At 41.9% G+C, this 15,771-nt stretch overlaps 1 protein-coding gene across 2 annotated transcripts in view; it reads left to right on the top strand.

Moving 5' to 3' along the window:
* The first annotated feature begins 13,857 nt into the window (after positions 1-13,857).
* CCNF (cyclin F) overlaps positions 13,858-15,771 on the top strand; it is a 36,512-nt gene continuing 34,598 nt past the window's right edge. For both annotated transcript variants that reach the window (XM_021006873.2, XM_021006872.2), the window contains exon 1: positions 13,858-14,007. In XM_021006873.2, the coding sequence (XP_020862532.1) occupies positions 13,989-14,007 (19 nt within the window). In that variant the 5' untranslated portion in view covers positions 13,858-13,988. The remainder of the gene's footprint in view (positions 14,008-15,771) is intronic.

Genomic DNA, 15,771 nt, shown 5'->3' with positions numbered 1-15,771 from the left:
GTTGAACACATACACAAACAATATGATGTACAAATGCATCAAACTCAATAGGGAAACAAAAAGAGGTCCAAGGTGACATTAAGAAGAAAGATGATGCTGAAGAAAGAATAGTTGCAAGCAAAAACAAATTCTTGATCCTGAAGGAGTAAAAGTGATAAGAAGAGAAAAGAATTGGGGAGGAGAGCAAAGAGGAGAAGAGAAAAAAGAGAGGAAAAAGTAAAAGAAAAAAAACTATAATCTAAGAAGGTGCCTCAGATTGCTTCTGAGCCAATTGGGGAATGGCTGAGCAAACAATTGTATATTAGTACAATGTAATATTATTGTGCTATAAGAAATGATGTAAAAGATAATTTCAGAGAATTAGGTAGTGTGAACTGATGCAGGCTGAAGTGAGCAGAACCAAAAGGACAATTTATACAATAGCAACATTTTAAAGAAAAACAGATTTGAAAGACAAGAACTAAGGTAACTGCAATGACCAATGATATTTACAAGGACCTGTGATACAATATGCTAACCACTTCCCAACATGTAGTGGACACAAAGTACAATAACATGGCCACTCTTGTGGATTTTTGTTTGACCATGCTTTGTTAAAAGAGGTTTTTCCCCCTCTCTCTGCCTCTTAATTGGGAGTAGAGATAGAGAATAGAAGGTTAGCAATAGTGATGACCCAAAAAGGAGGTCATTAAACATTTTTTAACATGCACAGAAGATGATAACAGAAGAAAGCACAAATAAGCAGGGCATTTTGAGAGTAACATGTAGGGTTTACTTTATGCTTTTTTAAAAATAAAGTGGTTTGAAGCAGAGATCCACAGTTTAATATAGAATCCCTTTTGTTCTGTTTATATGGAAATGTTTTCTCTTTTTATGCAGCTTAAGTTCAGAATTTTTTAAAAATTTGAAAAAGACAAAAAGTATCAATGTAGTTTATACATAAAAATTAGTTAAATATAAGGTAGTTTGGAAGAGAGGGGTTGTTTGGGGTAGTTGGGGGATAAGGAAAGGCTCCATGCAGAAGATGTGTGAGTTACATCTTAAAGATAGGGAGGAGGCCAGTTTGTCTAGATCACAGAGTGTAGGAGGGGGAGTAATGTCTCTTGGGGCTAGAAATATAGGTTTGTGCCAAGTTGTTAAGGGAGAGCTAAACGGAGGAGTTTATATTGTATACTAGAGGCAATAGAAAGACATTGGAGTTCTTTAAACAAGGGAATAAACTTATTTTGGCAGGAGCATGTATGATGGACTAGAATGAGGAGAGAAAAAGCAGGGAGACCAATCAGGAGGTTTTTGCAATAATCTAGGCAAGAGGTGAGGAGGGTCTGAAGTAAGCTGAGTGAAGGAATCAGATATTTGAGATGTTATGAAGGTAGAAATGGCAAGATTTGGAAATTGGGTATATAGAATTAGAGAGTAAGCAGTTCAGGATAACACTGAAGATATATGAGTCTGAGACAACAGAAAGATAGTGGTGCCTTTAACAGAAATAAAAAAGGATTTGAGGGGATGAGGGGAAGATAATGAGTTCAGTTTTAGACAGATTGGATTTAAGATGTCTTAGGAATATCTAATTTCAAATGTCCACCAAGGGATGCTCTCCTTGAATTATCAGCAATATGTCTTCAACCATCCCCTGAAACTGCTATTTACCCTCTTGGATCTTTTCAGTACTGGGGAAATAGTCTTGAATCACACCCATAGGATGTGTGATGAATTAAGGAAGGGATTACATGTTTGGAATTCCTGTTAGGTTCAGTGACCAGTATATTGAAGGGAAAGCAAGAATGGTTGATGGGATTGTCAATAATCCTCAATCCCTGCCTCTCCAGACTGTCTCCCCACTGTACAGATCTCTATAGATTTAGGGAGTGGTGGCCATGACTTTCCTGAATGCCACAATTGCTAGTGCCCTCTCAAACTACCTTGTATTTAACTACTTTCAGATATATTTATGTGTATTTATTCATATTCTATATATGCATATAAATGTAATTATCTCCCCTGTAAAGATATAAGCTCCTACACGGCAAAGATTTTTAAATTCTTTTGCATATATATCCTCAGAGCCTAGCATAGTTGGAGTTTAATATATGTTTGTTGACTGAGTGATCCTTCAGGGGAAATAGACAAGAATTTTGGAAAACGGATCGCAAGCCTGGCCATGGAGGCATGACATAGTAGTGTAACCCTTGTCTCAAAGCCCAATGGTATGGGACTCTCTCTCATTGGTAGATATGAGTGTCTGCCCTGCATGAGGGGTGAGGTTGAGTCGGTGACAGCAGGAAAGCTCCAGCCATCTTCAGTCTTCTTGGGGACTGTTCCAACATTGAGTTGCTTTGGGCATGTCTGGTGTCCAGCTTTGAGAGGGAAAAGAGGCTGCCCCACTTCAGGCCGCTGAAAAGACTCTTGGAAGACATAAGAAGAATGAGCGCTCTCCATCTTGTCCCTGTCCCCAGCTCGCTACACTACAAGACTGTGGGGAGTTTATCTAGAGCTCTTTCTCTTGGTTGAGCTGAGTTATCTTGCTCCTAATGGAGGAGCTCCTTCATTCTGTCTTATCTGGTCTATGTTCTCATACGTACACCTTCTCTGATTTCTGTTTTGCTACAGTTTGGATAAACGAGTTATATGTTTATTGTAGAACTGGCATTTGGGGGGAAATAGGTCAAGTTTTGGATATAGAGCTTAAGCTTCTCCTTCCCCCCAGTAATAATGACACAGAGATCAGAAGTTAGGTTGAACCCATTCATAACCCCCTACCAGGGCCTTAATAAAAAGATTTGTTCTATAAAACTTGGACTCAGTTAAAAGGCCGCACCCAAGGACCTAGAAGGCCACATGTGGCCTCGAGGCTGCAGGTTCCCCACCCCTTCCCTAGACTAACAAACAATGTTTAAGGGCACCGATATACAGTTAGCCTGTTAGCTCTTCCCTCTGAGGAGGGCAGAGTGAACTCTGGTCCCAACTTCCTTCTCCTCCTCCTGGCAAGAATTTAAGTCTCCCTTGGAGAAGAAGCTAGAGATGTCTATTCTGCCTCCCTTGGAGCCACACGATGACAGCCCTCATCACAAGTGGCCCTCTTTACTATAGTAATAAGAGACTTTAAATATCCAGACATTGGCTAAAGCTTTCTGCCAAAAGCATAGCAGCTAATCAATTATTGATATGCCTGAATTATAGTTTCATTTTTTAAGAACTACAGTAAAGGAAGTGATTTGGGAAACTGTTATTCTGAATCTCATTCTAAACAGTGAGGAAGAACATGGTTTGTAGAAGGAGAAATCATGGGGACTTTGAGAGGTGAAAACTCCTTCTTAGAAAATAAGGATAGAGGAGAGAAAAGCCCAGCATAGTCTGTGTCACAAATCCCATTTACCATCTACCCCAGAATCTTACCATCTGCCCTTTTGCTGCTCCCCTTCTCCCCAGCTGGAACAACACTCTCCCAACCAAACCTTCAGTCACCATGCCCCTCCCTTCCTCATCCCTGTCACCACCCTCCCACCCCCCAGGTAATCCACTCAGTTTTGCATCTCTGTCCTGGGATATGGGGAGTTGGTGAGCAAACTCGCCTAAACCACATCTCATACACTAATCCATGCTGGGCATCTTGCCATCCAATCTGTGTCTTCCCCTCCCCCATTCATTTATCAATAATAATAAATGACTAAGAGAAAGCAAAACTACCCAACTCTTATTGTACTTCTGCTTTCTCTTCCAAGCAGAAAGCGTATTTCTGGGCTGGAAAAACCAGAATAAAAATATTAATTGACTGAAACCCAAGAATTAACCTAGTTTCTTTCAATGAATCCAATTCATCTGGATCTGATGAACTGAAATGCAAAAAAGAAAGGAAAAGAGCATAAATAGAACTTTTTTTTAAATACACAGAAGAAAACAAAATGAACTTCAGAAGGATTATATTTAATATTGGAATAGAGATTGGATCTGTAGGGAATTCCCAGGTAAGGAATTCCCCTCTTCCAGGGCAAATCAGCATCTTCTCTGCAACTATTTCTTGGTTCACAGCACCTTAGTGTGTCAGTAATTTTTTTTCACAGGCACCCCTAGGCCAAAAGAAATACCTAACAGTTCCATTTATTAAGTAGTTAGGTCCAAAGAATTTAATAAATACTTATGTCCTAACCAACCAGTTTTAAAAAATGCATTAAATGAAAGGAAAAACAAAATTTTCTTTCATTCTTAAACAATTACTTATTTTTTATTCTTAAATATTTACACAATTCATAAGTAATTATACAATTACTTGCTTGTGTGACACTTGCAGTTGGGCACTGCACAGCTTCTCAAACCTTGGATACCAACATCCTCATTTTCTGTTACACATTTTTTTTAAGCAGTTCTTTCTTTTTAATCACAGCAGCCAAAGAAACCCAACTTCACAAAGTTATGATGTTGGGGGCAGCTAGGTGGCACAGTGGATAGAGCACCAGCCCTGGAGTCAGGAGAACCTGAGTTCAAAACCAGCCTCAGACACATGATACTCACTAGCTGTGTGACTTGGGGCAAGTCACTTAACCCCAAATGCCTTACCAAAAAAAAAAAAAGGCTATGATGTTATAAACAAGAAAATTTAATTACTGGTGAAGACAAAAGTATAAGAAAAAATGTCTCAAACATTTGAGAAAGGAACATAGCACGATCTAATGTTGAAATTGTGAACCACCTTTAGCTAACTTGAGTTGGAACAGTGCCGAGTATCCTTATATAGATATCCCTTGACCCTGTGAGTAGGCTCTTGTGTCCTGGGGCACTTTGGTGCATATTTAAGGAACTCCATCTCAGAGCACCAAGAGGGTAAATAACTTGTCCACAGTCACCTGGCTGGTAGCAGGATTTCAGCTTAAATGTTGCTAGGTCCCAGATCTGCTCTCTAACCACTACCCCAACACTCTCACCCTGGCTCTCTGATAATAAAAAAATTAAATGTTACTTAAGAAAAGACATTGGGTACCATCTGCTGGGAACTGGAGAGAACCACAAGTAGAGAAGGTAAAAGCCATGACAATGTCCAAGGAGAGAACATATCAGCTTCTGTGTACTGTTGTATTTGTATCTGTAAATGTCTGAGATTATGTAGGCCTCTGGGGAAACACTGTTCACTTGCAGGTGTTATTATCTCTAAATATTTTTATGAATTCTTCACTACCTTTTAAATAAACCTATTCGTTGTCTAAGTCTTATACAATTGTAGAGAGAACTGGGCGCAACATGGTGGGATGGTGTCAGGAAGTTCCCAGACCATCTGAGGGTAAGCAGGAAGCCAGCAAAGGGAGACATCCTACCAAGTGAACATGGTCCTTCTGTGTTAGGAGGAAATCCCTATCACAAGGGTTATGCATGGATTTTTCAAAATGTGTCTTTAATCCATTTGAGGGCATCTCTCAAGATTTCTTGAATTGTTTTTTTTAACAGAGAAGAAGACAGCAGAATGGATTTAAGAGCAGAATCCAACAATATATTGTTTTTGTTGGGGTTTTTTGTTTTGTTTTGGTGAGGCAATTGGGGTTAAGTGACTTGCCCAGGGTCACACAGCTAGTAGGTGTCAAGTGTTTGGTCTGAGGCCGGATTTAAACTCAGGTCCTCCTGACTTCAGGGCCAGTGCTCTATCCACTGCGCCACCTAGCTGCCCCTGGACTGAATTCTGAGTCCAAAGCAGAAAGGCCCCTGAGGGAAAGGAAGTTGTTGGTACAATGCCCCAACCTCCTAACTCCATCAGCCATTTCAGTAAATGACCCAAATGTCAAAGAAAGAGAAGGCTGAATGTTCAAATCATAGACCAGTGAGATTGACTTTCATTCCCAGGGGGAAAAAATCTAGAGCTTTTTATTAAAGAGATGATTAGGAGCATTAAAAAATTAAAGTGTTGATCGCTAAGGGCCAGCATGGCTTCACCAAGAAGACATCATGCCAAACTAGTCTGATGTCCTTCTTTGAAAGGGGTATGTGAATCAGGGGAATGCCATAGATAAAGAATTTCAGAAAAGCATTCAACTAAATTCATTCATGGTATCCTCATGGACAAGATGGGGAGATGTGGGCTAAATGACAGTTCACCTAGATTGATTTGAAAATGGTTGAATGACTGGCCTCAAAGAGTGTGGCATAGTGTTGGACTGGGAATCATAAAGACCTAGTTTCAAATTCCCCCTTGGATACCTACTACGTGACCATGGGCAAGTTATTTAATATCTCTGGGTCTGTTTCCTCCCACACAAAAATGAGGATAACAATACCTGTCATACCTACTTCCTCAGGCTGCTGCGTGGCTCAAATGAGATAACGTTTATAAAGCACTTTTCAAACTTTGAAGCATTATAGTTGTTGATGTTCTTATTGCTCTACACCTGAGATTGTAATAGTACAAGGAACTCTCACAATGGAAATACTATCCACTAATATGGATTGGCAACTAGAGAACAACCTATAATCTTAGGGCTTCCTGGGGTCCTGAGAAGCTAGGTGACTTGTTCATGGTCACATTACCAGTATATTTCAGAGGTAGGACTGAAACCCAGGTCTTCCTAACTCCAAGGCCAACCCACTTTCTCCTTCTGCAGCATCAACATGGAAGGAGGTCTCTAGCCAGGGTGTCCCAGGTTAAATGTCCCAATTATCAAAAAGGGAGGGTGGAATTTTCAAATCATAGACCAATGAGATTGACTTCAATTCCTGGGTGGGGAAAGGGAGGAAATATAGAACCTGTTATTAGAGGAATTATTTGTAAATATTTAAAAATAGAAATGTTGATCCCAAAGGACCAGCAGGGTTCATCAAGAAGAGGTCATGCTAATCTCATTTCCTTCTTTGATAGGGTTAGTCCCTATTCCTAGTCTTGTGCTGTTTAATATTTTTTCATGACTTAGATGAAAATATAGGCACATATTTATCAAATTTTCTGATAAAGTGAGCCTGGGAAAGATTACTAACATCTTGGATGAAAGTCAGGATCCAAAAAGATCTTGACAGGCTAACTATGGGTAGATTCTAATAAGATGAAATTTAATAGAGATGCATAAAGTCCTACACTGGAATTCAAAAAGTCAACTTAAAAATACAAGATGGAGGAGAGAAGCACAGGTAGACATGAGTTCTTGTGAGGGGGAAATCTATAGATTTCAGTAAATGGTAAATACAATTGAAGTCAATGTATTATGTCAAAAAAAGCTGACACAATTTTAAGTTGCCTTGTATCTAGAATGAGGGAGGTGATAATCATACTGTACCTGGTCAAACCAAATCTGACATCAGTCCTAGGCACCACATTTTATTTTATTTATTTTTTCAGTATATTCTGTTACTTTTTTAAAAATTCAATCAGATTCATTAAGTGGTTACCTCAGTTCTTTTGATATCTTTAATTCTACATACAGAACCACTGAGCCATAGATTGTTAGATGTGGAATGGACAAAGATAATTTGCTCTGGAGAAGCCACATTTTCTTCTCATCCTTTCATCTCTCTCATCTTTTAAAATTTCTGGGTACCACATTTTAGAAAAGATGTTGACAAGCTGGAACACATCCAGAAGAAGGCAACCAGGACAAAGAGAAGACTGAAGACCAAAACACCAAGTAAGGTTTGGATGAAGGAATTGAGAATGTTTAGCTTGGAAAGGTCTTAGGAGAAACTTGGCTATATTCTACAAGTATTTGAAGGATAGTCATATGAAAGATAAATTAGACATGTTCTATTTGGCCACAGAGGGCAGAACCAAGGGGTACATTTAGGACTGATATAAGAGAGATGCCTTCAAGGTACCACAGGAGGAGGGCAGGCCCTTGGGCCATCATGGGCTCGGGGGCCTTGGCCTGCCCACAGTTGTCTGCTCCTTGTCCTTGTCCTCAGGCCTTGAAGGTCTGGCTCCCTAGCCTGATCTGTGCATCCTGAGGTCTTGTAGGCCTAGCAACAAATGTGGAAGTGATCTTGATGGTGTCTCGGTCATGGCATTGAAAGAAAAGCCAACCTGGACTCTGTGTCTCTGGCAGCCTGTCAGACTCAAAGCTCCATTATAGCAGAGATCCTACCATTTTCAGGCATTCTCAGCCCTTGCAACTTTCACAACTCAAGATTGCTGAGATTCAGAGGAAGCCGTAGAGATGTGGACATCAACCTCTCCATCCCAGAAGACTCCTTCCCCAGTTTTCTCCTCACAGGACCAAAGACAGAACAATGGATACAGAAGAAGCTTCTGGGACTTGATCTGCTTCCTATCCCTCCACTCTCTGAAAGACAACTATGCCTCAGAAATTTTGAGGTCACTAGTTTTAGCAGCCAGGCCTTATAAAAGATCCCCTGCTCTCTTACCCAGCCTCTTAGGTGGGGGGGAAGAGGGAAGAGGAATGGGAAGGAGATCAAGGCCTCATGATTGATTACTACTGGACCTAGAAAAAAGCTTTCTTAATTCAATCTGGTTGAGATAAATCCCTGCTTTTCTTGAGAGAGACCAAAAGAGGACATTCATAATTACCAGGCATTAACATCCCTACCTTAATAATGAAAATATGTAAAAAGACTATGGTCAAACTACTAATAAAACTTTTAAAAAGGAATATAGACACTTGTGAGGAAAAAAAATAATGACCTAACTGACCTTGCAAACATAACCATAACCCAACCCCTGACCCCCCACTCCAAGGAAAAAATAATAAATCTGGTCCAATGGGAGAGGGGGGAAACTGATAAAAGAAAAAAACTTCCTGATAGAGCTGTCCAAAAATTGAATGGAATCTCCTCAAGTGGAGATCTTCAAATGGAGTCTGTATTACTACTCACATGAGATGTTGCAGAGAGGATTTTTCCAGGTTAAAGGATGTTACAAGTCCCTTCCACCTCTGAAATTCTTGGATTCTTGGTTGTCCTCCATTAGACATGCTGGAACTTGCCAAGGTCCCTTCTTAAAGGTGGGGCCCTGGATGTAAGAACAATACTCCAGTTGTATGTTAGCCTGGTAGCATAACATAAAACAGCACATTATCACTTCCCTTGTTCTGAATGTTATGTCTCTGTTATTATAACCTAACACTGTTATTAATTTTTTGACTGCCACATCACTTTGTTGACTCTTTACCAAGTAAGACACTCACTAAATCCCTCAGATCTTTTTAATAATATTCCCTCATCCTCTTCCTGGGCAGCTGTTTTTTCAAACCCAAATTTAGATCTTTATCCCCATTAAACTTCATTTTATTGTAATTGGCACATCATTTTAATATATCAAGGGAGATATTTTTGAAAGGTAATTTCTACTCTCCAATGTATTAGTTTCCCTTTGACACAATGTGATATGGTCTCTTTCCAGAACTTATCATTTACTTCCCCTGTTTCCCCCAAAGTAAACACCTATATCTTTACTATCAGTGGTGGCCAAGTTTCCCCAATCCAGTTCTTGGATATCCTCACATAAGTGTGTTTTCTGAATATCCAAATGTTAAAATCAGCCGGATTTCCCCATTCCAGCTCTTGAATTTCCTTACATCAGTATATTTTCTAAATATCCAAAGCTACTCCATTAGACCTTTTATCTATGGCAGTTATGAGTCTAGTCATAAGTCACATTCTACCAAATCATATCAATGAGGTCAAATGACCTTCTTCCATTAAAATCTCAAATAGCGTTGGGCACATGAGAGCAATTTGTTCCAACAACCATGAAGGTGGCTAAAGCAGGCACTGTGGAACACTTAGAGCTTGGTCAGACATCAAAGATGCCAAGGTCATCCACTGCAGCCCAGGCTATCACCAGTCATCTTAACTCTTGTCTTGCCACCGGGCTCTGATGATTCTGGGAGAGAGTGAGGCTGATGACTTTGTGCAACTCTGCCTCACTTAAATCCTGTTCACATGTGAATTAAGACATCACCATGATATCATTAGCCCTGTTCTAAAACAAAGGACTAACCACAAATACAGCTTTATTCTCTATATTCTATGCATTTGTGTATAGTTGTCTGAGGTTTTTGTTATTATTTTAGCCCTCTTCTTGAATATCTTTTCCTGTTTAACCACTCTTGTGCACTGATAGCTAATTCATTGGGGAAATCCCACACTCAGTCTGGCAGTTTACAAATGTCCTGCAGAAATATTGAGTACTATGGTTACCAGAGAATCCAAGCCCCTCAACCCTCCTGCTTGCTACACAGCAGGGCCATTCTTTGTATAAGGGTATGGGGGGTTCATGGATTTAACCAATCAAAATAAGTTCTGAGACCCTGCCTCCTTTTGAACTTTCTGCATTTTAATGGGTACTAGTCATATGACCTTGGCATAATGGAGCTGGCTTCCCACTTGAGATACACAAGTTGGAATGCTTCATAAAGTGCATTTATTCTTGGCATAGAATAAATTAGTAAATGAATACTACTTAATAACAAGGGGACTGCATAATAATGAATATCTACCAAGTGGCTATTAAGTCCACTGTTTTCCAAGACCTGGGAAATCCCCTAGACATAAGATTGATTTGGACCCAGGAGTTGTAGGATATATTGTTTAAGTCCTCCCATAAACAGGGTCAGGAGTACAACCATACAGCTTCCATAGATATTTGACTCACCGTTCCCTTAAGACTGATCATCAGGTAAATATGTAAAAATTCTGGAGTCGGGGTCCTGGCTCACTCAAGGCATGAAATGTACAAAGTACAAATTCAGGAAGGAAAGACTTCCCTGTCTTTGCTGTCTAGTAACTGACAGGAGCTTCTGTCCTGGTCTGGCCACAGCTAACCCATCACAGAGTGAGTAGAATTGGCAGCCAGCCCCAGCAATCCCTGTATCCTTTTCACTCTCTTTCATAACTTTCTCTGCTACCTTTGCATCATATCACTTCCTTACTACTCCAGCTAGACCTTGAAGCAAGAGATGTGGCAGTTACAGAGCGAGAAGGTGTTATATGTGAATTACTGGTCCTCTCCACTGTGTCTTCTTCCTGTCATACCAGCCACTCTCTACATTTTCTTCCTCCCCCTCCATTTCTAGTTTAAAGTACTCGTGATCATATCTGCAAGTCTCTAGTAAAAAAATATTTTTACTGGCTCTCATCTGAAGTAATCTATCATTAGCCAAAAGCCTCTCATAACAGTATTTAAACTCATGGTCCAGTAATCCAAATCTTGTTCTCTGACATTCTCTTTTTTTTTTCTGTTTTAAAATTTTCATTTGTTATTCTGAAATTGACAGACTCTAACAAACATAAACATTTCCACATACAAAGAACAAAACAAAACTATAAATCTCTTATCATGTGCAGGTTTGTTAAAAGCATACAATAAAAATATTGGCTCCAAAGTTGCTCTACCTATGGCACCATCTTATTAACCACCTGTGTACTTCCCAACCCCTCCCCCTTTCTTTTGAAACCCTTACCTTTAATTCAGCAGTAATGAAGAATGCCATCTGTTCATGTAAGATCTTAAATTCCTAGTCTGGGATTCCATTAATCCCTAACAATGTTTTCCAGGCTTTCACATGAATGAATCATCCAAAGCGTGTAGCAGTTCTCCAGTCTGACAGTGTTTCAGAAGGCTTTTCATAATGCTTCAGATAGACACCAGAAGAAGTCACTATAATTCCTGACTACTCACATCAGGTTGACTTAAGTACAGCCACCTCAACACCTCTTGGCAGGGAGTCAGTAATTGTGATAACTCTGTTCTTCTGGGACTAAGCCGTGGTCTTGTCTCCTGATAGCTCCAGAGGTTCCTCATTATTCTCTGGAGCTGCACAAGCTGCTTCTGCAGAAGCTCAGACCTAGTGCATGATTCCAAGGATTCATCAGCCCTCCTTCCCTTTTCTTCAATGTCACCTTCTACCCTCCAATCTCCTGACACAAGTTTGAATTCTTCTTGAACTAATTCTTTTTCCTTTATTTTCCTCTGGAAGCACTTTTTACCTTTCAAGGGACACTTCTTGCCTCTTTGCTGCTCTAACCATAGCTGATCTCCCTCCCTCAGGAGGGTAGGGGCTGGTTTTTGTCTTTGTATCCAATGCTTAGTACAAAGTGATTAAAATTTGTGGAATTGAACAGAATATTTCCCAGTCTTTTCTCATCTTCCCTGATGGAAATAATCTTTCCCTCCTTTGCAAACCCTATGACTTTGTATATCTCCTCTTGTCCTGCTCACATCTTATATGGAATTATGTCTTATATCCTTGAACCAGCTAGGTGGCTAGCCTTGAATCTGGAGTCAGAAAGACCTGAGTTTAAATCTTGCCTCAGATACTTACTAGCTGTGTGCCCCTAGGCAAGTCACTTGACCTGTCTTAGCCTCCATCTTCTCATCTGTAAAATGGAGATAAGTGCCTGTTTCCTAGGGTTCTTATGAGTATACAATGAAATAATTTATGTATACTCTACCAGATTAAGAACTTCCCAGGACAGGGATTGTGTTTCATTCATCTGTCTCTCCTTCACAATAGCTCATCAGAAACCCTGTCAGTAAGGGTTTGTGAGATGAGTGACTGCATGTCCAACATGCCTATGTTTGTGTTTTGCAGTAGATTTCATTTAAACCAATCAAAGAAGTCTGTTCTGATGTTGCAGCTTTCAGCAATTGTTTTTTTTCCAAGTGAAGGCTTAAGGTACCATCTGTTGTAATTTCCCAGTATAACATGGAAGCTGGAAAATGTTTTAGGATCCTTCAACTCCAAACTGACTAATGGTTTCTATTTACTGATAGTAAAGGGGCATTTTGCATGTCACTCAGAAGACTGGCCTATAAATACTTGGTAATATTTCCTGCTAGCCCCTCTGGGATTTCCAGGGAATACTGTCTTCATGGCCTAGAAGGCAATTCAATCATTAGCATACATGATATAAATGATAAAATAAAACTATGGTCAAAATAGAATGCTGAAAGTCATTTGATTCATGGAATGGCATCAAGGGCAATTCCTTTCACCTCAAGGTTGTGTTCTTGAGAAAGGGATAGCATATTAAGAAGATCTGAGATGACTTCAGTTCAAATTAATGAAGAAGAGACCAAGTCAAAGAAAAACCAGGACCCTGATGCCAGGAGAGGACAATATTGAACATGGAAGTCAAAGAAGTCATGAGGACTGAGAAAAACGTCACTGGGTTTGCTAAAGGTCATTTGAAACCCTTCAGAGCAGTTTCAGTAGAGTGGCAAAAGCCAGATTACAAGGGATTGATGAGAGATGAGGCAGTAGGGGCTGCTAAAGTAGACCACTCTTTTTGGAGCTGGAGGGAAAGAAGATGGGTGGACTTTTAGGAATTTGGGGGAGGCCTGCTCAGGTCTGGATTTAGAAGAAGGGACCAGTGCTGAGGGAAGGAATGAGGACTGGAGAGAATGGTTTGGCAGTATGGGGGCAGTGCGGTCAAGGGCCAAGGAGAGAATTGTTAAGAGCTGCAAGAAGCCCAAGACTCGCTTTTTACAGGGGGACACTGAGGCCTCCTGAGGTGCGGGAGCTGGGCCAAGGTCATCGCGTAAAGGAGAGCGCTTGGCCAGGGGAGGCTGCGTGAGATGAAGGGGACAGACTCTGTCTAGTTAGGTGAAAGCGTCAGCCTCCTGGTCAATTTCGGCTCCCCCCACTCCAGTCCCGCCCCACCCCCGCGCCAACGCTCCGCCCCGCCCCCCTCCCTGAGCCCTCGACTGCAGCTGTGCAGAGAAGCCAGAGCTCCTGGCCAGTCAACCGCTCCCATTCGAATTCGCGTCTTCACGCGCCCAATCAGAGGGCCCGGCGCCGCGGGGAGAACCTCGAGAGCCGCTCCTGCCCAGTGCCAGCGCCTACCGCTTGCTCTCTGAGCCAGCCAATGAGGACGCCTGCTGTGTTTGAAAAAAAGGGCGCGAGGCGGGGGGCGGAGCCTGGGGGGTTTGAGAGGGCGGCACGCGCGGCTGCCCAGGACTGGACTAGCTGAGGGCGCTCAGAGGAGGCGGCGGCGGCGGCGCAGCAGCAGCAGCAGCAGCAGCAGCAGCAGCAGCAGCAGCAGCAGCAGCAGTAGTAACTATGAGGGTCCGCGGCGGGGGTGAGTGACCGAGCGAACCTTGGAAACTCGGGGCTGGTCTAGGACGCTGCGGACCGAGGGAAACCCTCCCTGGGCTTGGGGTCCGCGGCCGCCCGCTTTTCGCCTACGACCCCTTGCCCTGTGTGGACGCCGTGCGTCCACCTTAACGAGGCTCCCGAGTAAAGGGCACAAGAAATCCCCTAGATTGCAGGACCCCTGCACACCCGGCACACCCGAAAAGGGTTCTCCGCGGTGGCCCGGCCCTCCTCTCTCATTTAACGCAGGGGGAAACAGAGGCACGGAGATGTGAAATGCCCCGCTTGCATCTCATAGGTAGAGAGGGGCAAGATCGGGACGTGAACTCGGGTTCTCCGACTTCGCGTCCCGTATTGCATTCTCGAACTCGGCCTTGGATCGGGGGCACCGAGCATCTTTAAAGGGCTGCCACTTCTGTTCAGGTGCCTACCTATTATTGTGGGCGGCTCTTTCGATGCCGTTTCAGAGAGGCCTTTTAAATGAACAAAATGGGTAATGAGTGCATAGCATCCTAATCTTCAAAGTCCCAATTAAAAATGAAAAGCAAAGGATGTATCCCCACGGTTTCTGAACTGGTAGATTTTCGTTGAGTTAACAGACCTAACCTACAAAGTAGTGTGTCCCCAGGAAACACTGCTGCCTTTGCTTCAAGGTTATATTGAAAGAACAGGTTTGAATTATCTGACGATTGAGGGGAGGTTGTTTGTAAAAAATGAGCAATTCATAGGGTCATCAATTTAGAACTGAAAAAGGATCTCAGAGGCTCATTTTGTCCAACTCTGTCTTTACAGTTGAGAAAACTGAGGTAAGTGATTTGCTCAGGATGGCATAGGTAAGGCCAGCAGCTTGCTGGTGGGGTTAAGAGCAGGCTTATATCTGAGGCAGGGGAGAAAGAAAAAAGAGAGAGGAAGAAAGGGAAAAGAGAAGGGTTAGGAAGAGGGGGAAGAGGCTGTGAGGAAAGAATGAGGCCCAAGAGTGCCCAGAGGGCCAGTGGCTTTTAATACCAAACCTTTTTTTTATGCAAATCTCACTGATATAGGAAACTCTTACCAGTACATATTAGTGCTACCTCCGCAATTTATAAACTTAAGAGAGTTTCTTAGAATGCTGGAGAGGAATACTTGTCCAGACTCTCACATCCAAGATACAGGATTTAAAACTCAAGTCTCCGACCTTGAGGCCAGCTCTTGATCCACTACTCCACACTGCTTCTAGCTAACGTATTTAACCTCTTCTTCAGTTTGTCAGTGAGCACCTATTAAGCACCTACTACGTGCCAGGTACCGTGCTAAGCACTAGAGATACAAAGAAAGACAAAAGATACTCTGCCCTCCAGGAGCTCACAGTCTAATGCATGAGACAAGTAAGAAATACTGTATGTGCAAACAAGCCAAATACAAGATAAGTAGGAGGTAATTAACAGAGGAAGGCACTGGAATTAAGAGGTATAGGGAAAGGCTTCCTGTAAAAGGTGAGATTTTTGCTGAGACTTGAAGGAAGCCATGTTAGAGATGAGGCAGGAGAACATTTCAGGAGTAGGAGACAGCCAGAGAAAATGCTTGGAGTTGTCTTGTTGGTGGAATACAAAGGAGGCCAGTGTCACTACATCAGTGTAAGGGGATGTAAGAAGACTTGGAAAGGGGGTAGCAGCCGAAAGCTAAGTTATAAAGGGCTTTGAACACCAAGCAGGATTTTGTATTTGATCCTGGAGGTGTGATAGGGAGCTGCCAGAGTCTTTTGATAATGAGG

This window comes from Phascolarctos cinereus, unplaced genomic scaffold (genome assembly GCF_003287225.1).
Source record: "Phascolarctos cinereus isolate Bilbo 61053 unplaced genomic scaffold, phaCin_HiC Scaffold_4;HRSCAF=312, whole genome shotgun sequence".
Taxonomy (NCBI): Eukaryota; Metazoa; Chordata; class Mammalia; order Diprotodontia; family Phascolarctidae; genus Phascolarctos; species Phascolarctos cinereus.
The sequence above is the reverse complement of the archived record's forward strand: the minus strand, read 5'-3'. Positions and strand labels throughout refer to the sequence as shown.